The 23592-nt window shown below is 39.7% G+C and overlaps 2 protein-coding genes across 3 annotated transcripts in view; both read left to right on the plus strand.

The window, feature by feature from the left end:
* ADGRG4 (adhesion G protein-coupled receptor G4) overlaps nucleotides 1-13917 on the plus strand; it is a 36710-nt gene extending 22793 nt beyond the window's left edge. Inside the window, exons 21-24 of the mRNA XM_071442101.1 lie at nucleotides 988-1277; nucleotides 1858-1959; nucleotides 3350-3508; nucleotides 13785-13917. Coding sequence (XP_071298202.1) covers nucleotides 988-1277; nucleotides 1858-1959; nucleotides 3350-3508; nucleotides 13785-13852 — 619 coding nt within the window. The 3' untranslated portion in view covers nucleotides 13853-13917. The remainder of the gene's footprint in view (nucleotides 1-987; nucleotides 1278-1857; nucleotides 1960-3349; nucleotides 3509-13784) is intronic.
* BRS3 (bombesin receptor subtype 3) lies at nucleotides 13856-21707 on the plus strand. 2 transcript variants are annotated; one of them, XM_071442104.1, is made up of 4 exons: nucleotides 13856-14440; nucleotides 17096-17465; nucleotides 18049-18976; nucleotides 19031-21707. In XM_071442104.1, the coding sequence occupies exons 1-3, from the start codon at nucleotides 14025-14027 to the stop codon at nucleotides 18454-18456; spliced, it is 1194 nt and encodes a 397-aa protein (XP_071298205.1). In that variant the 5' UTR covers nucleotides 13856-14024; the 3' UTR covers nucleotides 18457-18976; nucleotides 19031-21707. The 2 variants fall into 2 exon arrangements, with proteins under 2 accessions (XP_071298205.1, XP_071298207.1); XM_071442106.1 differs by having other exon boundaries at nucleotides 17114-17465.
* Nucleotides 21708-23592: the final 1885 nt, after the last annotated feature.

Consider the following 23592-nt stretch of genomic DNA (forward strand, 5'->3'; position numbering starts at 1 on the left):
AATAACTCACTTTTGTCTCCTCTCTTTCATCTTTACCCTCTCCTTTCAGTGGTTCTGGTTCATAGGAACATTTTGAATGCATGGCTACTACATGGAGTAGTTTTCAAATCGGTGAACTTGGCTTGAGGACAGGGAGGGTTTCTGCCAGTCAACTCCATTTTTAGTTTCTGTTCTTTCATTGCATTAATGCAGTCTAATGGGATATTTGTATGTGCTTCTGCATGTTCTGGGTTTCTGGTAAAAATCTAAAGGCACAATGATTGCTCCAGTATTTTGCACATTTCCTTCTGTTATGTTTTTTTTTTTAATGTCAATTCACATCATTGTCTCATCATAATTTCAAGTAGTTTTATTTCAGTAGTCTCAAACTCTTCCCTTTTCCAGTGGGAAAACACTGCCTTCTTTCATCCTTTTTTAAAATGCTTCTATAGCAAAGAATGCTTTCATTTTTCCACCTGCTTCTTGTTTAGCACAATCACTTGTTGGTGAAGATTACCTGGAGTATTTGAGTTTTCTCTCATCAGAGAGGCTACACACCTGTGACACCTCAAAGGGAAAGTTGGTCCCCATCTTTAACAAAAAAGACACAAAGAAAAATAGAAGTAAAATTCACTAATTCATGCCTAAGGAAAAGCTAAGCAGTGGTATGCTATTATTTAGACCCCTAGCTAAGTCATATTCAACTTGGTTTTCCTAAGGCAGCATGTCTTTGTGTTTATATGTTATTAGGTTGTGAAACAATCATCAGGTTTATCTAAATTTGGCAGAAATATCCGTGTCTTAAAGGTACCAAATTTCCATAACATCCATAAAAAAGACAAGTGTAGGCATTCTGTGAATGTCCTCAATGGGGGAAAATAACAAGTGCAAGGGAATGCCCCTAACTAGGCATTGGATAACCATACAGAATGCTTATTTGGGGAACCAGCTTCCTGAATTTCCCCCTCACAAAACTTCTTGTTGAATACTTACCTCTCTTTCTTGCAGTTGCTGGATCCAGGACAACACTGTGTTCTACATCTCTGTCGTGGCCTATTTCTTCTTAATATTTTTGATGAATACAGCTATGTTCATCATTGTTCTCCTTCAAATCCACTCTGTGAAAACAAGGACACAAAAGACATCCAGATTCTGGAAACGGGGTGCTCTCCAAGACCTCAAAAGTGCTTTCAGCCTGATGTTTCTTTTGGGGTTAACGTGGGGCTTTGCCTTTTTTGCCTGGGGAGCAGTGAGGATATTTTTCTTGTATCTCTTCAGCATTTTTAACACCTTGCAAGGTAATTTCAGAATGGAGTAGTGCTATAAACACAAGGGTTTAGGAATGTGAAATAACAATACATCTGTAATATCATGTCACTCAAGCATAGGGAAGAGGAGAACTGATACTGCTTTTGTGTTAGAGGCTTTAGCCATTTTAAAAGGAAAGCTCTGTTACAGTGGGATGACAGTGTTCAGATAAGTTGCTGTGATAGGTAGACTATTAAAGACATAAATTCATGCCTTGGAAACACAGGTCCCGATAAATGCACCTTGTCAGGAACTGGTACGATCCTTTTCATCTGGGCGTAAAAAGGGCTGATAGAATCAACTTGCAGATTATTCTTAAACCAGATCTGCAGAAAACTCTTCCTATTACCTTCACATGCACGAAGAAGTCAGTGCAACTCTTGGCCAACATGATTATAAAATAGTAGAGTGGCTTGGGTTGGAAGATATCTTAAAGATCCTGGTGCTGGGCCAGGGACACTTTGCCCGCACAGAACACATTGGTATCAGTGGCATGACAGAAGTTTAGAAAAGGGGCGGCAGATTGGAGAACACACATGAAAACCCATGAATCTCTCCTTTCTTCTTTAGGGTTCTTTATCTTTGTGTTTCACTGCCTAATGAAGGATGAAGTAGTGAAGCAGTGCCGAGTACACTTCTGCTGGGGAAGATTTCGTCTGAGTAGTTATTCTGGTAAGCACTGAAGGGGTTTGTTCAGTTGACTCATAAATCTTCGTCTGCTACTGGTGTCACATTTGTTCTGCATTAAGAAATAAGGCTCCTCTCAACAGCCCTTCTGCATTGCATTGGATAACTGTTCTTTAATAGGTCTTTATCCTCTTGCATTAACTGCTTGTGATATGATGACAGGGTGACAGCATGCAGCGAAAACTGCAGATTTCCAAAATGTATTTCAGCTTGGTCTCTTAATTCTGTTCTCACATGCCATTCAGTGCTCCCTTATGTGAGCCATATTTTTGGTGGCTTTCCAGTCTTCATATAGCTGAGATTCTGAAATTTATACAGAATACTGGGCATACAAGTTGCAATTTTTATGTGCAGTAGCTGGATTTGCTCAGCCTGGGAAGAAGGGAGATGTCTTGCTGTCTTTGGCTATCTGAGGGGCAGTTACAGAAAAGAGATGGAATTTCAGAGGTGCACAGCAAGAAGACAAGAGGCAATGGACCCAAGCCACAAGGGATGGAAATTCACATTATTTATAAATAAACACTCTTTTTTTGCTAGTTGGGTGGTAGTGACCCAGAGAGATGGTGGAGGGAGTCCCTTCCTTGAAGAGTAATTTAGTTGGACAGATGCCAGACCCACTTGATCCAACTCTGGGCAGGAGGTTGGAGCAAAGACCTCCAAAGTTCCCTTCCAATCTAAATTATTCTAAGATTCTTTTATTTGCCAGCTCAGCAAGGAATAGCATGGGCTTATTCTGGTCTACTCCAGTGATGTTGATTTTTTACTGAAATGTGGAAGAATTTAATAACTCTGTGTGTCTATCAAAATTAAATGATGGTATGAATGGGTATAACAAAGGAGAAGCTTAACTAGTTGGTTTTCAGGAAACCAGACTAAAAATCCTGTATTAATACCTGTGTCTTGTGACCAGCATCCCTTGCACCTTGTGCTGCTGAGGAAGAGGCAGCTTTCCATTTGCAGAGGGAGAATTCAGCACAAGTGCCCTCAGTAGCTACCGGACTGTTCCCCCTTGAGCAGGAGCCAGCACAGTGTTGTGTGATGCAAGAAGGATGAGGCTGCAATTCCTACCCTTTGTGTGACTCCTGCCTCCTTCTGTGTGACCTTATCAAATTAGTATTACTAGACTGGGTCCTCAAGGGGAAATAGAATACTGAATTGCTGGTGTATAGCCTCACCTGCACAAGCGTAATGGAGCTAATGTAAAAATTAAATCGGGAATTGTGCACTGTGAGGCACAGAGCCCCCCAGCCTCTAGGCAGGAATAAGGATGGCACAGAAAGCAAGCACAGACCATTCTCCTTTCTGCTCTCTGGTACTTTGAGATGTGGCACCTGTACATAATTTTATTTCTGCATCTCCCACTCTCTGATTTCAGACTGGAGTGGGTCAGATGCAACTTCTGGATCTACACCAAAGCATTTAAACCACAGATCACCATCCCAGGCTTTGTGGAGTCTACATTCTAATGGAACAAGTTCAACTTTCAATGCAGATTTGCTTCCCATGACTTCTCCAGATACGAATTTTAAGATTGGTAAGAAAAACTGCGTACACTGCATAGACTATAATGGATATGTACCACAATAAATTCCATATGGTGACAGTCAAATCCTAACTAATGGAAAGAAAAAGGAAACTTTTCACTGCTTTGTCTGTGCCAGGCTTCCATTTGGCAATTAATGGCAATGTTACAGATGGCTTTTGCTGTACTAGGGAAAATAAGAAAGCTCTTAAAATCCTGGGATGGCTCTTCTACAAAAGGACAGGAACTCCCTGCTCAGCTGCCACCTTAGGCACCTAAGGAATATTCTACCCTCTGCCAGCTGGCTGACACTCACATGGGACCTATTCCCAGTTAGGGAGCACCGTTGTCTTGAGATAGACTATGGTGCTCTCTAACTGGAGTTGCATTCCCAAAAGAGCAAAGATCTTGGGGATTACGGAAAGCTAAACAGGTCATGTTGTGAGCCTTTTTAAACCAGTAGAATCCCAGCAGAAGGTTTTGCCTTCAAAGATAGAGAAATTGTTGCAGGGCTGTATTCTGAAAAAGGAATAGGACCAAACATTCCTACTTGTTTTTTGAAAAAAATGCTGATTTCTATTATTTCCCCAAGGACATTAAAACTTCATAGGCAAGTTCTTTCTGAACATATTAAACCAAGTTATTATAATGCAAAAATGTTCCCAATTCTTTCCCACAGCTGAAGTCCATTGCAATCCCAGTGCTGTATCTCCAGATGATGAGACCTACCATCCTTTTTCACAAAGAATACTATCCATGGATACAGGGTTGCACTATAAACAGAAAGTAGGATTTTTACACTGATGATGAATTTTTTTTCCTCTGCTTATCTAATGGTGGTTCCTTTTGAGACTTGTAGAAACAAACATAGTTCTAAGGAATTACATCTATTGTACAGTTATCACTCTGGACACAATTATAGAGCTAAACATCCCATGACTCAGCTTTAGGCTTCTTTAGGAGTAGCAGTACTGACCACAAGAGGATTTGGTCCCACTGTGTTTCCCAGATTAGTCCTCATGTTAAACAGAGACTGGAAACAGTCCTCATCCTGAGCCGCGTTCATAGTTCGTCCTCCTTTTTTTCCCCCTTTCCACTGTCCCGATAGCCCTCTGTTTCCATCTTCATCTGATACTTATCTCAGAATTCAATACCTGTAATACTGAGTTACAAGTGATATTTTTGAGACTGTTGGCTGACTGTCCCAGGCGTTGATATCTAGAATCCTTGACCAGTATCTTTCCTTACTTTTCTGAAATGGACTTGGACCACCTTATACTTGAAGAAATTGGATGCAGATTTCCAATCGTTCTATGTTATTTTCAGACATGCTGTCATTGGTGACTTCAACTTTGATTCCTAAAGAGACGTAGATGCATGTCTACATCTGAAATGTTTGAAAATGTTGCCCAGTATTTTCAAATGGAATGTGGAAACAATAAAAACTGAAATTCCCACCTTCAAGGGGTGTCCATATGTATGATATAGGCTTCAGATGACCTCTCCTGAAAAAACTTCAGAACTAAACCCAAACAGAACAATAGCAGATAAACCCCTACTATCATTAGAGCTGGAAATAATGATGTTTTCCCTTTAGCGTCGCTTTACTTCGAATACCACTGGTTGTAAACTCCATTTCGTGACATCACAAGAGAGACTTAACTTTCCTCATCTGCTGAGGAGAGGGTTTCTTTCAGCAAATGTGTTCAAACTGGTAATTTGCCTGCTCAGCCAAGTCCTAGTTTCTGTTTTGAATGCCCTTCTCTGTATCACTGAAGTAAAGATTCTTAAATGATTGTTAATATAGTGGAATACTAAGCTGTACCCATGACAGAGGAGTAAAATAATATAATGACGTGATGTCTTAGAGCTGGTATGTATGATACAAAATACAAAAGGTTCTTTCAGTCAGAGAATAACTCCCACATAGCAGTTAGTGGAAAAAGATGAGTATTTTAAGGTACATTACCTACAGCCAATCTACTTGAAATCAGACAGATGTCCTTCAGTTCCTTTATGGAGAAAATTGAGCTTTTTTTTTTTTTTTTGGAGCTTTGTGGGAGAAATCTTGGCACTAAAAACAGGCAAACAAGTTCCACCCCATACCCACGTGTTTCTACCTTGAAATTGCTTTCAAGGGGAATGAAATTCAATAACAAAGGTAGTTCATTTGTTGGGCATGAGCTATTGCATTTTTTTTATTTTCTACAGTAAACTCTTTGTTCCACAATCTGGTGCTGAATACAAGTTTTCCCATGTGAAGCACAACACACTGTGCTGTGGCGCTAAAGCTGTGCCTAACCCCCCTCTACCGCTAACCTGGCTGCTGCACAGCCCAGGGAAATCCTGAGAGACTGATGAAGGAGGCTCTCCAGTTTTTTAGGGGAACTGGAGATTTAGTCCTCCCCTGAGCCCCTTTGAGACCAGTTTGCCTCTACTACATCAATACGATCAGGTGGGTAGGCAGTCTGATGTGTCTCCATCAACCCGCACTTTCTCCTTCCTGCGGTAATTCTTTTTACATTCACTTCAGAGGACAGAAAATAATAGGCTTACATTTCAAATACACATTAGGTAACAATTTCTATTTTCAAGGAATAAGAGGCCTAGAGAGCACATGGAATTGCCATCACCGCAGGTCTTAAAAAACACTCAGGGTGATAAGACAAATATCTGCCAGAATTGGTATAGATTGATTTTCCCTTAGAGCAAGTCCTCCAAAATGTATTTTCTATGACTCTAATTTAAAATAAAAAGACAGCAGAAGAGGGCAAAACATGAGAGCAACATAAGACTAGCCTTGTCTCCTGCATGCTGTAATTATTTTTTACATTCTTGATAAAAGCTGAAATGCACCTTGATTTTCTAAAGTTTTTGCTACATGTCCTTGTAAAGGATTAGGAGCAGTAAAGATTCAGGTAAAAGCTGGACAAGCAGCAAGAAAAGTGCTGCAGTACAGAAGACTTCTCAGGCTGCTGAGAAAAGTTTGGAAATGCCATTTCTTGGGCAGATCCATCAGCATGCCTTTACACTTTGGAGGTGTACCAGTGGGAAGAAGGGCAAGCTGCACAGGTGGAGGTCTCCATTCTTTCTACTGATTTTTTGTTGTTGTTGTTGTTGTTTTTTTTAAAAAAGCAAAATCTGAAAGTCAATTTTTAAAACTGTGTCAAGTTGCTCACATAAAATGTAAAGCGCTATTTGTTCTGGGAAGGCGGTTAGCTCACTTCCACTCTCCACTACATGCCTAATGGCTTTTCCAGCTAAACAGTGTATCATTTATGTTTCAAGCATGGCATTGTGTAGGTTGTCAGCTGGAATGAAGATGTGTAATTTTCCTCGGGCTGAAATAATATCTTCCACACCAGCACTGTAGCATTTGCTCTTCTCCAGCATATCTGTGCTGACATTCTGTCACAGAATTGTGCATTGATGGTTTTAACAGGGAGAGGGCACGCACAGAAACAAATCTCATGAAATTTCTACATGCTGATAATTTTAAATGATGGGAGCAGCTTCTGCAGCCCTGGCTGGAGCTGTGACCAGTGTGTCACCAAGACAAGTGCATCCTCCTCCTCCCCATTTGGATTCTATCAGTTGACTTCTGCCCATGGCAGAAGGCTGAAATGAGATGATCTTAAGGTCCCTTTCAACCCAAACCATTCCATGATTCTACGACTCAATGTAAAAGCAACTTAGATTTCTAAGTTGTTCTCAGTTTACTCCCAGATTGTTTATTTTTAGTGATACATACACTAGGAAATGTGTGCTCTATTTTAAAGCAATAAAAGGATTTCAGAAGGTATATTCATTTGAATTTTTTGAAATCAGATCTCAGTGGGCTGAGATCTTCTTTTGTATCATCCACATAGGTTAGATGATACAAAAGAAATAAAAAATTGTTGTCATCTTATTGCAGGGCTCCCATACCTTATCGGTGATTTCTCATGGGTAGCTCCTCACAGCACTAACTCCTTCTTCTTCACAGTACAGACAACAAAGTCCAACTCTCTTCTCAACCAGCTAACCCACTCTTTTGTAGCACTTGTCTTCTTATTGGACACAGCTGTGGCCTATTAAGAGCAGGCCTGTTCTTAATCTTTGGTGACTGGTACAGCTGCAAATCCTCAGGTGTGAGACTACCTTCTGCACTATCTTTATTTTCTTAAAGTCTACCCCTCCACAAAAAATGACAGTAAAATCACAGCAGAAGTTGTGGCAAATAGAACAAAATCTCCCCACTCCCACCTTACTATTAAGACTGGCACAAAACTCCACCACTCTTCATCCTAGCTAAGTCAGGGGGTGCAGATCCAAGATGTAGGCAGCTCATTCATGGGTTCCTGGAGACTTTTTAAGTCTGTTCACGGACAAGTAGCTAAAGCTGTCTTCTATTTCAGCATATGTACAGTGGTTTGGTAACCCTGGGATAGATAAATCTTACATAGGATGACAGCTAAAGGTTAGTACAGCTTGTTTAAGCTTCCTCCTGCCTGTGTGAATCTGAAGTATTGGTAGCAGTACACCCAAGATGTGTGACTCTTTCTACATTTAGCAGACAGTTATTACTGGGACAACAAAAGAAATGTCATTATGGGAAATGATTTGAGATTAAAAATCAAAATACTGGGAAGATAATTGCCTATTGCATAAGATGACTGTTGAGCCTTAATGCACAATTCTCTGTGCTTTTAGGTATCAGAAAGTATTTAGCATGTCATGGCACTTTAATGGTCCCAAAGTAAATGAATCATGGAGAGTTTCAAGGATGCCCAGAAGAATTATCTTTGCTATATTATTTCATTGCCTGATTGCTCCTGTAACTAGAGAAGTGCATGGGTTTCGTTCCAGTGTTTATTTTTCTCTCTTTTCTAAGAAATGACACCGATATTTCACTGGCCATTCCCATACTGAAACTGGCTGAGAAAACTCCTGGAAAAGGGGGCTGGAAGGGATGCAAGAATAGAAAAACAGGATAAAAGTTATGTGGAACCATAGATTAATGACAGCATTTGAGATCCTGTTGCAGGCAAATTGCATCACAATAACTCCACTGAACAGTCTGGATTTGGGCATTGTAACAAGATCTGAAACTCTTTTCTAAAATTTTAACCAAAAAGATACCCCATCTTGTTGCTGCATCACCAAATGCTCCTTTGGACAGCTCCTCTGAACTGACCTTCCATCTCAGTTTCATAACAGTGAGGGCTGAGATGGTGTTATTTTTGCTCCTAGGCATGCTGATAAGTCTTGTGGTAATTGAAAGTTTAATTGGGTATCTCATCTTAGTTTCAAAAAACAGGGACACTGCTCCAATTAAATGTTGCTGCAGGATTTGGTGCCCCAAGTCTCAGTACCTGCACGGCTCCCTCTGCCCTTGGTGTAAAATCAACTCCACACAGATAAACCCAGAAATAAACCAATGTTTTTTTCTCCTACATGTGTAGTCTTTTACAATAAATGGTTACACTCTATTATGAATGTGACACAGATGAGGAAATTGTCTTTGAAGTGTACTAAAAACATTTTCCATTTTCATAGCTTAGTAGTTGCTTTGTCTCCAGCTGCTCAGGAGACTGGGCAATGGTAAAAAAAAATCAGTACAGGATAGAGAAGATGTTCCCACTTAGTGGTGAAAAACACCAGACTGACAGACACTGAAATCAAGCTCTTGTCATCACAAGTGAAGAAATCCAGCGTGGGCAGTGCCCTCTGCAACATTCCTCCCCTTTGCCTGAGAATTGTCGCTCTGAAATAGATGCCTGGCAAGATAGGGAGGTGATGTTCTCTGTTTTGGGAGGCATTCAATGTGGTACATGGAAATGACGTATTCCCATTCTCCTAGAAGGACAGAGCAGAACAGAACGCAGCCCTGAATGTTTTGGTAATCTGCTCTGAACATGAACTGCTCTCTCCGACATGGATGCTCACTCCGGCATGCATTCAGGCTTTTCCACTTAATACTTGCCTGCCTGAAAACTAGAAAATGGATTGGGAACAGTCACACAGCCATAAAATGGCTTTTTGTCCCTTCATCTTGCCGTTACATGTCTTGCCATTGGCAATTTCAGTTTAAAGAGAAGACAATAAAGCTGTTACATGTTCTGACTGATATAAGTCAGAAACAAGGCAATTACTCACACCTATCCCTGAGAAGGTTGTCTCTAGAGCAGGCACTCCTCTTCCCAAAACAAATGTGGCAAAGCCAGCTCAGAAAACACTAGGAAGAAAAATACATTTCAGAAATCCTAGTTACAAATGCAAAGTCTGTGTTATAAGTTGGAGTTGTTAAAGGACCCCAGGTCAGGACTTTTTGATGAAGGAGCAAAAAGCTTTCCATCGTGTCAGAAAAACATGGCCTAAAAGGAAGGCTACTGGGATTTGCTAAAAGGGACAGATTTACATTGATCTGGTCAGACTGCTAGATTTAAATCAGTTTTCTCCATAATGGGAGGAGTTGAGGAGTGCACCTGTGGTGTCCCAGCAGAAAGTCCAGCTTTGCACTAAAGAGTCTGGGCACATGGACAGCAACCAGGCTCAACTGGAGGAGAGATCCTAACCTAAGAAAAGCCTTTTTTAAGAGAAGATGCCACAACAGAGTCTACCCAATTCAGAACTAGGATAGGCAAGCTATTCAGAATCAGTCTACTGTTAACACCCGACAAACATAAACATCAGTTCACTTAGTGGAGAGACAGAAGGATGCATCAGCCAGCAATAAACAGATGGTGAAACTGCTAGGAGAGACAATCAAAGGGTTTAAAATGAGTTTGAGACGTAAAAGAAGAGTTAAGACTACTAAATAGTTCTATTCAGAAATGATACAAATAACAACCAAAAAAAAAGAGTTAAAATTATCTTAACTTTAATGAAATTATCTTAACCAGGCAGGCTATATTAGCGGTTAGTATGTATCCGTTTTGTGCTCCTAGCACTTTAGCTGCAAAGCATTCTGACATATTTTTATAAATCGCAATCAATGCAGCATGACCAATGCACCTTGAAATACCAAAAATAAGCAACAAAAAAATTACTATTTTGGAAAATAATTTTCTTTATGAGTGAGTTAAGATTTTGGCTGTTTTCAAAAAGGATTTCAAAAGGAGCATTTATTTTCTGTGAAGCTTGAGCCTGAAAAACTAGCCAGAATTATTTCAATTGCTTTTCATGCCAGGAGGCAAAACTCTAAAATAATGCTTTACAATACTTTACGGTTTGGAATAACAATGCCATTCTCTTCCTTTAGAGCTAGATTTGAAAAACAGAAAGCTATCAGAAATAGCTGAAATTCTGCTATCATAAACAATTGCAGATAGTGGTTTCCTATCTATCCTTCAGATTTTCAGATTTTGGGTCTAGTCATTGTTATTTTGTGTGCGTTTTGAAAATAGTGGTTTTCACCTCCTATTGATCCACTAAAACAGTATTTTACGCTCCATAAAGAGAGAAGCTGGACAACTACCTAAAACCTCCAGTAATAAAAGGACTGAGGAAAGAATTGTGAGAAATGATGAAACTTCCTGCTGCCACATTCCTCCAGGGAGGCAAAAAGATGGGAAAAAAGCATTCTCTCAGTGGAAAGAGAAAATCAAGTAGAATTTCATGTTGCTTTGAGCAGGGTTAGACATGTGTACTGTGCCCTGTTAGAGAGAGAGAGAGAGAGAGCAGGGAAAAATGAGTCTGTGTTTCCAGATAGTGGGAGGTTCTAAAGCATGAAGCATCAGAATGGGCATTGGGGTCCGGATACACAAACTCTGGTCCAGTTTGGGATGAACAGCACATGAAGTACCAGGAATAAAGAGAATTTTAAGCTTTTGCCACTTTCTGGAGTTGCTTGCAGCTGTGACATATGTTGATATCCTCAAGAGGCTTTAATATGGGTTGGGAGGTCTGTCTGCTTTCCCTTCATACCTGAATCATCCCCCAGTCCAACTGCTGGGAGCAACTAACATCTCAAGAATCCAGTCCTGTGGATTATGAGTTGCTCAGAGGAATACCAGTTCAGGTCCTTCATCTCAGCATCCAAAATGCTCAAGTGACAGAACCACCGAACCTCAGAGTCCACGTTGCCAGCCTGGATCTCTTGAACAGCTCTGGAAGCTCAGGCACTGTTAGTGTTGGTTGGGATCTCTACTGCTGGCCAAGCTTTGGTGCATCAACCAACCTCTAGTGCAATTCAAGACAAGCAATGAGCTTCTTTCAGCTCAATTCCAGTTTCAGCTAAACACCTGATGCATCGTTCAGATGACACCCTTGAGTACTCAACACTTGGTGGAGTACAATTAGTTCCCAATGTTTGGTGACACCCTGAATCTCCCATCCAGGAAAATGAAACATTTATGTAAGTATCTGACATTAAGTTGTCATAATCTGCTACAGTTACTGAAGTCTGTATTAAATATAATGTATGGTACTACGCCAGTGTGGGTGGACAACATAATCAGGATCCTCAAAGGTACCTTAATCTGTGAGCAACCTACATACTGCACCTGCATGAAAGGACATATTCTGGTTGATGATGACAAGAGCTTCTCTTCTGAAAGCACTTTCAAAAAGTATAATTGGAACTTTTAACCCATGAATCCTCTTTCCATCAGTAATGCCTCCTCCCACCGTGACACAGCACAGATCTTCCATTTGATGTACATTCTACCACCTGGTCTTTCACCACCTGATATATATGGCATGGTTATATTTGAAAGGATTGGGACCAGGGGAGGAAAAGAATAAGGCTTTTCATGCATAATACTTAGAGAATTTTTTTTTTTGAGTAAATGAAACAAGCTTGATTTTGTGTGTCAGAATATGTGCAGCTAAAGGGACTGTAAGGTTGCTTTTGTGATTTGAGCAGGGTACCTTCTCCACTCCAATGTCACAGCTCAAGAACAATCCAAAGGAAAAATACTCCAGTGACTGATCTTAATTTTCAAGGCATAAGGCTTCAGGCCTTTGATCTCTTTTCCACTCCCATTATTTAGAAATTAGATCTTGGCTTTCTTAATTTTAGGAGATTTAGCTCAATGCACCACATTTCTTGTATCTTAGTTTACCAAAAAGTTAAGCAGGAGTTCATCAAAGTAAGATGATTTGAACACATGAGATTATTTGAGATTTGACTGTTGACTTATCTAAAGATAAGAAAACCCATACTAATACTAACATGTCTGATTAAGAAAGCATCAGGAAATCAGGAATCTTCTCTGAGAAGATTTGACTCATCAGTTGTACCATTCAAAGCCAATATGTACATGGGTTATTGCAAGATAACAGGTATCTATCCAGCAACTACCTGTAAACTTCTTCATACTTTGGCATAAATTGAAACAGTGGGACTGTTTCAAGGGAAAAAACCTAAGTGTTACCAGTACTGTGGCCATAAATTTTGGTTTTATATTGCCTTTTGGAAGGTCACTGCATTTCTGTGATAGAAAGGCTAATCAGAGCATGTGGAATCCTTTGACTCCTCCCCCTCAGGGAAGACTCTATCATAGAGTTTTCCCCACCTAGGCTTATAGAGAAGACTTAACCCATGATGCTCTGCAGCACTACTGTCAATCTACATCAGATTGCCTCCCCCATTGGCCAGGTAACACTGCCCACCCCAATTATTCATCCCTCATCCCCCTGCAGGTTGCTGCGCTTGGTCCTGCCCTTTGCCCTCACCTGTGCCCTCAGGTCATTGGTCACTGACCCCACACTTAAGTCGTGCAGACCACACGGTTTGGTCTTTTGTCTCTGGTCCCTTTGGCGTGGTGAATGCAATAAACCCCTTGCTGGAATATATCATGCAAAGATCCTTTCTGCCTTTCCTCTGCTGAGTTATCTGTGGCATGTGCATGGACTCGAAATGGCTGTTCTTGTGGCCTTGCTCTGAGTGGCTTCTGAAGGAGGTGTTTCAAAGAAGGTTGCAGCATTTCTACCACCCTGCCACGCTGCAACAAGAGCATAGTCTGTTTCTATTGCTTTGTCAGAAAATATTAACTATATTCTGATACATTTTATCTGCCATTAATGTGTACTGAAGAGTTTTCTGTTAATTTAGTATATTCTCTGCTTACCTGTACTATTGAGAAAACTATTTCAGGTTTTCATTATATTCTCATTTTAGAAAATTTTGAACAACAGTAATAAATGTTTGCTATGTAATACACAAACCCTAATGTTATAGTTTTGATACAATATGATATTTACTTATCATAAGTATATCTGCAGTAAAAATCCCACCTCATTTCAACTAATGTATTTAAAGGAACCCTGTTTCTCTTTTCCTCCTCCCTCTCTGTTCCACTAGCTGAAAAGCCAATAAAAAAATTCTCCTCCTCTCCAGTTCAGAACAAGACCTATGTGCATTTCTCCTAGGCATGTTTTGAGATCCAGAAGGGAGTGAAAGTAGTTAATGTGCAACAGGAATCTGAGTTTCAGACATAAGCCTCTACCTTTCCATTGACCCTGCTGACATGCTGCAAGCTAAATATTAAACATTTTTTTTATCAATTGAAGTCCAGCCTGGGGAGAAGAAACAGTTAAAGAAATGTCTCAATTGTACTTGCAATCAGCTAATCAGACTTTGTGTGCATCTGTGGAATCAAGCTCTGATAATGAAAGCACGAATGAAAAATGGACCGAAGACTCCTTTCCAGGATTAGAAATATTGTGCACAATTTATGTTACATACGCTGTGATCATTTCAGTGGGTCTCCTTGGAAATGCAATACTCATCAAAGTTTTTTTCAAGATTAAATCAATGCAGACGGTTCCCAACATCTTCATCACCAGCCTGGCATTCGGAGACCTGCTGCTTTTACTAACGTGTGTGCCGATAGATGCAACACGTTACATTGTGGATACCTGGCTCTTCGGAAGAATTGGGTGCAAGCTGCTGTCTTTTATCCAGTTAACATCAGTTGGAGTATCAGTGTTTACCCTGACTGTTCTCAGTGCTGACAGGTGGGTCTGTGCAACTGATTTGCCAGGAGATGCTGCAGGTTTGAAATTAGAAATTAATAAAATAGCAGATACCATAATTTTGCACAGTCTTAAACAGCACATTTCAATAGATTAAAAATCCCAAACTACCAGCCCTCCATGTAATTTAAAAATGTGTGATAGTAAAATTGTAGCACTTCTTTTTAAGGGAGTGAGGTGAGGAAAACTCTTTAACTCTTCTGACCTTTTATTAGTTTGAGATACAGTACAAGGGTTTTTCTCAATTGCACAGAAAAAGGAAACGGCTTAAGTTGGGAAAAGACAGTATATTGGTGCTATCTAGTGGTACAGTAAAGTAGTCAAGGAAGATGAAAAATAAAACTGATTATGAGAGAAAATTCTTTAACCTATGTACTCAGGGATGCTTTAAAATCCTAAAACATAAAAGACTGACATGGGATAAAAAGCCAAAAGAAAACACAGAACAGACTGGGGGACAAAGGAATGACTCTCGTGATTTGATGGCTAATGTAATTTTCACCTTGAGAAGTGTATATATATATATAATTTTTTTTTCTCTTGTAGTTCTTCTGTCTTTTATAGAAATATTTTAGCCCAGGGGTCATGAAATTAAACTCAGGTTGTAATGACAGCATTGCTAGGAGGGATCAGTGCTCTGACTGCTGTCAGTAAGTGCTGAATCTGTTTTCTGTGTACTTCTTTCTTGAATGAACAAAACTAAGAGGAGATTTCAGTTCAATCAGCAGGAGCATTGAGGAGTAGAAAACCAAAAAATGAAATTTAGTATTGAGAGGGGGAAAAAGGTCATCTTGTCTGCCAGCAATTGTGGATTGTATGTAATAGCAAATTGTTCATGTGTCCAGAATTTTAGCAGTGGTACTGTTACTGTACTACAAAATAATCAGCCAGCACGGGAATGACCGCATAGGGTCAAATCAAGGATCCATGTAGACCAATACTAGCCTCCAGCAGTGGTAGTATAAGGACAAAAAAAAAGACATGTAGGAAGAATAAAAAACCTCTATCGAACTAAATTTTTAACCCTATGCCTTCAGATGACACTGAACAGATGTTGTTTCTGTCTATTTAATATCATCTCAAAGAATTTCTCTTTTGGATAGTTGTTCAGCTTTTTCTTGAACTTGCTTAGCAATGACTTTCATTGCCTGTACAAAGTAACTCCTTTTATTTCTGCACTGCACATAGCTTCATTTGATGGTGCTTGCACTTGTGTTGGGAGACAGTGATCCCTCTTCATGTCTCCAGGCTATTCATGTTGTAATCCATCCTTAGGTTGTATTTCTTCTAGTTAAGGTGTGCAGAGAAACACACGATAATAAAAAGTTTCATGAATCAGGGATACAGATAATTGCACAATTGTCTCTTTTGTTCTCCATTTTTTTCCTAATACTACCTAACATTTTGCTTTTTTGTTGTTGTTTTGGTTTGGGTTTATTTTAGGGTTTTTTAACTACTGCTGAAGATAAACTAATGTTTACGTTGAACTATCTATGTAGCTCCAAGGTCTTGGTCCTGTAGGATGTCAATTCAGAATTCACCATGACTAGATGACCTTTAAAGATTCCTCCCAACCCCAACTCTCCTCTGATTCTATGGTTTAGACACTTGTTTCTGTATTTAATTCTTCATGGTAGCTGTTATATAAATACTCATACTACATACTCTCACAGAGTAACTACATCTCTCAACTTTTTACAGAGCAAGCTCAGACCAGTCATGGGCTTAATGCCAGACTGTTGTGTTCCAATATGCTAGAAGAGCTCAAAGTGAATAAAAATGATATTTATTTGATAAATAGCAAGCCAGCTTCCAGCTTTCTATTTAAATTTGCCTAGAGGAGAAAAAGACCAGATCCTCAGCTTGTGCAAAATGATACAACTAAGCTTTCTTATCCTCTGGGTCCTTTTTCACCACCTTTCTTTTCATGCCAGCCTTGTGCTCCCCTGGAGGGGTTGCTTCTTTCTGCATTATCAAGACTCCCTGGTCCTTTAGGAGCAGGGTATATTGTTTCCTGTGCTTCATCCACATTCATGGAAATTGGTCTATGTCCCAGTTCCACACAGATTATCACACATCTATAGATTAATCCAGATTCTTCTTGTATGCCTGACTCAGTCCATATGCTGCAGAATCACAGGCATGAATCAACAGCAGTGCCCTCTCCTGCTTTATAAATAAGACTGAATCCTGGGGCATTATTTTGAGTCAGATCACTGCACTCAGCAGGGGTCTTAGGAAGACAGAAGAAAGGAGGGGCGAACATGTGTGGTTTCATCTATTTATAAAATAGTTAACCTGTTTCATACCTTCATCAATGTTGCATACAAATTCCCTCATTTATCTTTCAAGGCAGTGTCATAAAATTAGGAGTGATGATTGCCCTTAGTGATTCCAATCCAAACTTCAGAAGTCATCTTTACGTAGGAAGGTTTTAATGGCAACTCCTGCCTGTAAATCCATTAAAATACATGCCTGAAATTAATTTTTACATTTTGATTTTAATTCCAAAGAGCTAGTGTCTACTTTCATTTCCAAGAGAATTCCAGCACCCTTTGTTCAGCAAGAACAGTAATGGCTTTAGCCCTAAGAATTTTGCAGTATGTGCTCACATTATTTCTGTGTTTATTCTGACAGCGATGTTGGTCATTTTAGGTACAGAGCCATTGTTAAACCCTTGGAACTGCAGACTTCAGATGCGCTCCTGAAGACCTGCTGTAAAGCGGGCTGTGTTTGGATTGTCTCCATGATATTTGCTATCCCAGAGGCTGTCTTTTCAGATTTGTATTCTTTCAGCAATCCTGAGAAAAATGTAACTTTTGAGGCGTGTGCCCCCTATCCTGTATCTGAGAAGATCCTGCAGGAAGCTCACTCCCTGGTTTGCTTCTTAGTGTTCTATATTGTGCCCTTAGCTGTCATTTCTGTCTACTACTTTCTTATCGCCAGAACTTTATACAAAAGTACATCCAACATGCCAGCAGAAGAACACTCTCATGCCCGTAAGCAGGTAAGCTCTGATCAAGCACTAAACTCTCCAATTTTCCAAAGTCTATTGTGTTGATTAAATACTAATTCTTAAGTACAGAACTTTACCTCATAATGGAGTAAAAAGCTCCAAAAACTTAGCCCGTACCAAATTTGAATCCAAACTCATCTGTGCACTTAGGCACATGCTCATGACTCATCATTTGTGAGTGTCCACTCTTTTCTAAAGAGAGACAGGTCTGTGTTTTATCGTGACCCTGTAAACTCAAGAGTTAAAACATTGAATTTTAAACACTGGGACCTCATCCATGTGAGCTGACACATTAATTACTGTATTTTTAAGTCCTAGTCTAGATGAGAGTGTCATATGATGTATAATGGAAATTTGCTCTTCACTGGGAATACTTCGTTAAAAAATATGAAATAGATTTATTTTCTGGTTTAGGTCTTCTGGTTTGGGGTTTTATTTGCTCATTTTATTTTTACTTTTTGCTTTTTTGGTAATTCAAGCATTTAGACTTTTACACTGCTTTGCAAATCAGCACCCACAACACAAATATTTTACTAATTGCTATTACTACCAGCTATGCATTTCTTTCTTGTAGATTGAATCCCGCAAGAGAGTTGCAAAGACAGTGCTGGTGCTTGTGGCTCTGTTTGCCTTCTGCTGGCTGCCCAACCACATCCTCTACCTGTACCGCTCTTTCACATACCACACTTCTGTCAATGCTTCCACCTTTCATCTGATAGCAACTATTTTTTCCCGTGCCTTGGCCTTCAGCAATTCCTGCGTCAACCCTTTTGCTCTATATTGGCTGAGTAAAAGTTTTCGGCAACATTTTAAAAAGCAAGTCTCATGCTGCAAGGCAGCATTCTGTGCAAAGCCTCCCAGTGCTCCCCAGAGCAATTCTCCTACCAGAGCCCTGTCAGTCACAGGCAGCATGCGTGGCTCAGAAATCAGTGTTACGCTGCTAACAGATTATAGCATCATGAAAGAAGAGGAAAGTGTTTAGTCATGTGGGAAGAAGAAGGACAGAAACTGAGTCACTGCTATCAAGTCCCTGCTACTGGTATCCGGGAAAGAGGTGCCATGGCTTGCCCTGTCTGTGAAAGTGTGTTCATCAGGAGTTCCTCATCTTTCAAAATACAGAATAAAGAAATCAAATTGTGTGTGGGAAGAAGCTGCAACAGCTGAACTTTCCAGCATAAACTCAAAGGGATTACTCATGTTTCCAGGCATGAACACAGGTTCCTAGCTGGAATTCTTGGACTGGGAAGGAAGGGACTTAGCAGAGTTGGTGAAAGAATTGGCTGTAAGGGTAGTTTTGTTCTTGGTGACTTGCTTTTTGAGTCATGACTGTGAGCTCCCTCTGACAACTACTTGCATCCGCAGCAAGCAAGCAAAGCCACTTGGTCATAACATGATCAACCAGGCACATTTTTGATTTATTTATTTTCTTGTCCTGAATGTTAAAAATGAGTAAACACATGAGAAAGAATGCTAAAATGAAAGAAGGTTTGTAGCACTGAAAAGTAAAAAAAAAAAAGCAATATAGGCCAGATCCACAGTAGCTGTTGCTCTGTCAGTGACACAGAAATTCTGGGTAAGAGCTGACTGCTTTGTAGTGAGATGGATGTTCCTAAGAAGTCAAGGGAACGAGCAGGTGATAATTTCTCTGAGAAATTTATAATCACCTTTAACCACACTTGTAAAATTCTTTGTGATATATGGGTAAAACATCTCGAAAGTGCAGAGCTTTTTATTGTTACAGTGATTTAATATCAATAAATTGGGGTGGATCTGTATCAAGGGTTCTATTTGGGATTTATGGTGCACTTCTGAAGTGCTCAAACATCCCTTCCTGCCTTACTTTATATCCCAAAGTGGTCTTGAGTGCACAACCTGGATTTCTCTAAGATGGAACTGTGTGTCCAATCCACCAAACCAGACTAGAGTGAGTTTGAAGTGAAAAATGTACAGTGTGGAGAGTCAGACTGACCCTTTACCGGCACAGATCCACTCCTGCTGTAGTGTATGTGGTTGTATCTGAGTGGTTTACACATCTTCAAGCACACTGGGAGAGCTGGATTTTTTCTGCTATACTAATTTTCTATTCTTCAAATTATATCCCTTTTTAACATTAAGATAGGCTGTCTTAATGCCATAGGCCTTCTAATCTCAAATCCACTGATTCTATGACTGGGCTTGCAGAGGCAAATCAGGACAGCCTGTCCATGCACAGCAACACTGCTGGCAGGGACTGCCTTCCCATCAGGAAGTACAGGAGGCAAGTCTTCCTACCCCATGCTACAAAATATTTGAGTGACACTTATTTTTATGAATTTTATGTTCCCTGAACCAAAATTTTGTTCTGTGGAAGCTGGTGATAGAAAACACAATAGATTTTCCATTGTTTAAACGAAGGCACTTCTATTCCAAGAAAGAATTTATGTGTTAAAATATAGAACAGAAGTTGCAACATAGAAACTAAAATAATTCTGTCAGTCACAGAACCTTCAATTTTAACTAACCCTTGAAGGTATAGCCCCCCTTCAACTGCACAGAGCCCCTTAGCAACATATGGCTGGAGATCCATCCACTCATGCATCATTAACTAAGTCGATTATAAGATGAGAAAACGTATTTACAGACTCTCTCTCTTGCCTGCTCTAATCAGAAAAATAAAGCCAAACTATAAATCCCAGGGGCATTGCAATACAACCTCTGTCATCATCATAAACCAGTTAATGACAGACCAGTTTAATCCCATCAGACATGGCCTCGTTTTACTATGGTCCTCATGTTACAAGCTGCAAGGCTACATGTACTACTTTTCAAATGGATTCCTCCTTTTATTGTTCCAATTGCATACCAGGACAGGATCACTGAAATAAATGGCAATCCAATAGTACAGAAATACAATTTATGGCAAAGCAGACTCCAGAGACCTTATTTTACTCTCTTTGTCTCAATGTAACACATTGCCTGGAAGAGAGCCGTGTACAAATATGAACATGTTGCACTGCTGTTTTCTTCTTCTCTCTTTCCTTTGTGGAGCTGCAGGGTGAGACTGAAATAAGTAGATAAGCCTACACACTTATGAATGTACATTTATCTTCCTGGATCTTATTATAGGAAATTCTAAACAAAGGAACTATCCACCAACAATACCGTTGCTTACAGCATTTTTTATTTTAGCTTAGTAATGCCTTTGGGAAACAGATCTACATGTTTCTGGACTTCACAGTTTGTCTCTGTCAGAGACCAAATTTCCCACTGTAAAATCTTTGGCTAACCCTTAAAACCCAGTTTCCTAATTCACCGTTTCTCTTCATTTGCATGCAGTTACTTTTTGCTTGTGTAACTCCTCCTCTAACCCGATTGTCTTTCTACTGCGAGTATATCTTGTTACAAAACAGCTGGTTTTGCTATATTCTGCACATGTTCTGTTTAAAGACTGGCAATATTTCAAGCCACAATTTAATTATTTCTGTGTACTTTATGCATTGATAATTCTGTACATTCAAATCTTCATGGCATGATGTATTAGAGTGATATATGGGTCGACATATATTTTTATCTAACCAATCTGATATTATTTATTACATCTACTCCCCACAATACCATTATGCATAAAAGGTCTCCACATTACTATTACTGGATTTAGGGGAAAAGGGTTGCTTCTTTTGCAATCTTTTCTCAGTGTTCCAAAACCAGATTCTTTCACCCCTAAGTAATACAAGTGTAATTCTTTAAAAGCATATGGGAATACCATCTATTTACGTAAGTACTGAGTATTATCTAGCAAATAAAAGGGATGAATAATTAGGGGTTCACTATTTATGTCTGCAGCATAAGAATAGGTAGGAAAAAAGGCACAAAGTACTTAAAGGCTGACTCCCTCAAAGGTTCTGTCCATATGGAGTCATACTGAGAAAGTAAATACAATTTCTAGGATGCACTTTTTTTTTTAGTTTGTTTTGTGAATGAGATGTAGACATTTCATGTGCACATTAGCAACAGTTTCAATATCAGTAGTTAATCCCCCGAAAATCCACAAAAATTAAGAAACCTCTGTCAAAACACTGCTAAAGTGAGAGTGACTGGGATATAAAAGTTAGTTACACAATTATAGCCATTTTAAAGCTCCCGCTCCTGTTCCCATAAAAACTGTTTTGTTTTATTTTACATGGGCTGCCTGTTGACATTCCTGTGCTTCTGCTGAGAATATTACAATTAAACAATAACCCAAAGGTGCACACAGCTACAGCACTTACACGTTTCAATCAGTGTTACTTTAAAAATGTAATATGGGTTTTAATCAGCATTTAGTTGTTGGGTCTGCCACAGATGGTCCCCCCAGTGCAAGATGAACTGTGATGTGGAATTTCCATGCACGAGACATGATATTGAATTTTTAGTACATCTGTACTGGTTCTGTAATTTTTCCTACCATGAAGACTCCTCATCACTCTCAGTAACCTGTGTAACAGCTACAGGCTCCAGACCCCTGAAAAGCTCAGAGGAGTAGCCTGTCTGTACTTAGTCATTAGTTACTGCCTTCACTTAACATAACAAAGCAGCTCAGGAAAATAAGGTGTCTACCAAATAAGGGATTAGCCAGCAAATTGCTGGTTCCCTTATTAAAAGGAGCAAAACACTTCAGGAAAACCAATTTATCTATACTTTTAGTAGGTGGTACCTCTAGAACAACATTCAGGTTGTATCCTTAGAACATCAATCAGCTCTGATGAGCCAAAATTGGCTTGCATCACACAGACACAGATACAGAATCATCATGCTAATGCCTCCTTTTAATATTTACTTTGAGACATTTTGCCAGAATTTAAAACATCATTTCTTGACAGCTTGGACTGATCCAAGCTGTGGAACGCTTGAGCCCTTTGCGCCCTCCTCAGAAGATGCAGCTTGCAGCAGCAGTGCTTGTGCAGCCATGATCTGTGTATTTTCAAGCGTGTGATTGAGAGGAAAGTTGTATTGACCCCACAAAATTATGAGTTTCCAGCTGAGTTGTCTCCCTGGACCGCTCACTGTGTCTTTACCAAGGATGAGGTAACAGATGGCAGTGACACCACTGGAGGCTGCGCCGCAGCAGCTGCTGTCACACATTCTGTTACGCAATGGAAGTGTGAGGGAACTCGAGGCAATTTGTCCTCATAACTACATCAAAGTGTGCAGAGCGGTTTTATTGAGCATTATCCCTGCTGCACAGAAGTACTCTCTCACTCCCATTGGATTGAGAATAAATCTGGAATTCCTGCTCCCCAGGATTAACCCAGTGCCTTGCTGTAGGCAGATCTGCACAGCAGGGAAAGCTGTACAGACTTCACTGCAAACACTCAGGTAATAAACATTAAAAGCCCTGCAAAAATAAAACAAGCAATTTAAGACTTAAATTATATTTCTCTTACAAGTTCAAGGCTATCATTATCTGATTTCCAAATATATACCCAATTCCAAATTTTATAAGCAAGCAACAGGTTATGTCAAGCCTCTTATGCTCCACTCCAAAATCCAATAACTGTTTGAAAGTGAAGACAAATGTCCCTTAGGTGGTAAGTTTATAAGGGATCACAAAGCAATCTTTGGACAACTACGATAATAGACCTGCCTAGAGAAAATTCTTGAAGCATCAAAGATGTCATTAACTAGGCTGGATGTTCTTTGTGCAACAGCAAAGGTTACTAGAACTCTATATCCTCAGCAATTTTGTCTGACAGCCTGGTGCCCAGGCAGGGAGCTGATGTTCATCTCTCCCTGCTTCACAATCACATCTTTGATTTTATTACCATTCCAGTCTGTATATTTGTTCCTGGTATACTGATTTCCAGAAAACTTCTGTTTATTATTTTTATTTCTGAGTGGAAAGATTTTTTTTGCCCCTGGCAACTAGCCACAGCCACTGCTGGCTTTGCTGGGGCTGTTTAGCTCAGTTTTCATCTATAACATGTACACTGATACACGGGGTTTTATAACTCCAGGTTAAGGTTTGCCAAAGAAAACATGAAGAGTGTGCTGCTTCATCCTCTAAATAGAAATACTTTAAAATACAAGAGCAATTAAAGGTTTTCAAGTAATGCTGTCTAGGCTACACTGTAAAAATCACTAGATGGCATTAGATGAAGGG

The sequence above is a fragment of the Agelaius tricolor genome, unplaced genomic scaffold (genome assembly GCF_023055355.1).
Source record: "Agelaius tricolor isolate 1412-34295 unplaced genomic scaffold, bAgeTri1.0.p SCAF_17, whole genome shotgun sequence".
Taxonomy (NCBI): domain Eukaryota; kingdom Metazoa; phylum Chordata; class Aves; order Passeriformes; family Icteridae; genus Agelaius; species Agelaius tricolor.

Coding starts and splice junctions, on each gene's coding strand:
- BRS3 (XM_071442104.1), top strand. CDS start 14,025: ATGTCTCAATTGTACTTGCAATCAGCTAATCAGACTTTGTGTGCATCT. Junction 14,441..17,095: donor ACTGTTCTCAGTGCTGACAG/GTGGGTCTGTGC, acceptor TTATTCTGACAG/CGATGTTGGTCATTTTAGGT. Junction 17,466..18,048: donor ACTCTCATGCCCGTAAGCAG/GTAAGCTCTGAT, acceptor TCTTTCTTGTAG/ATTGAATCCCGCAAGAGAGT.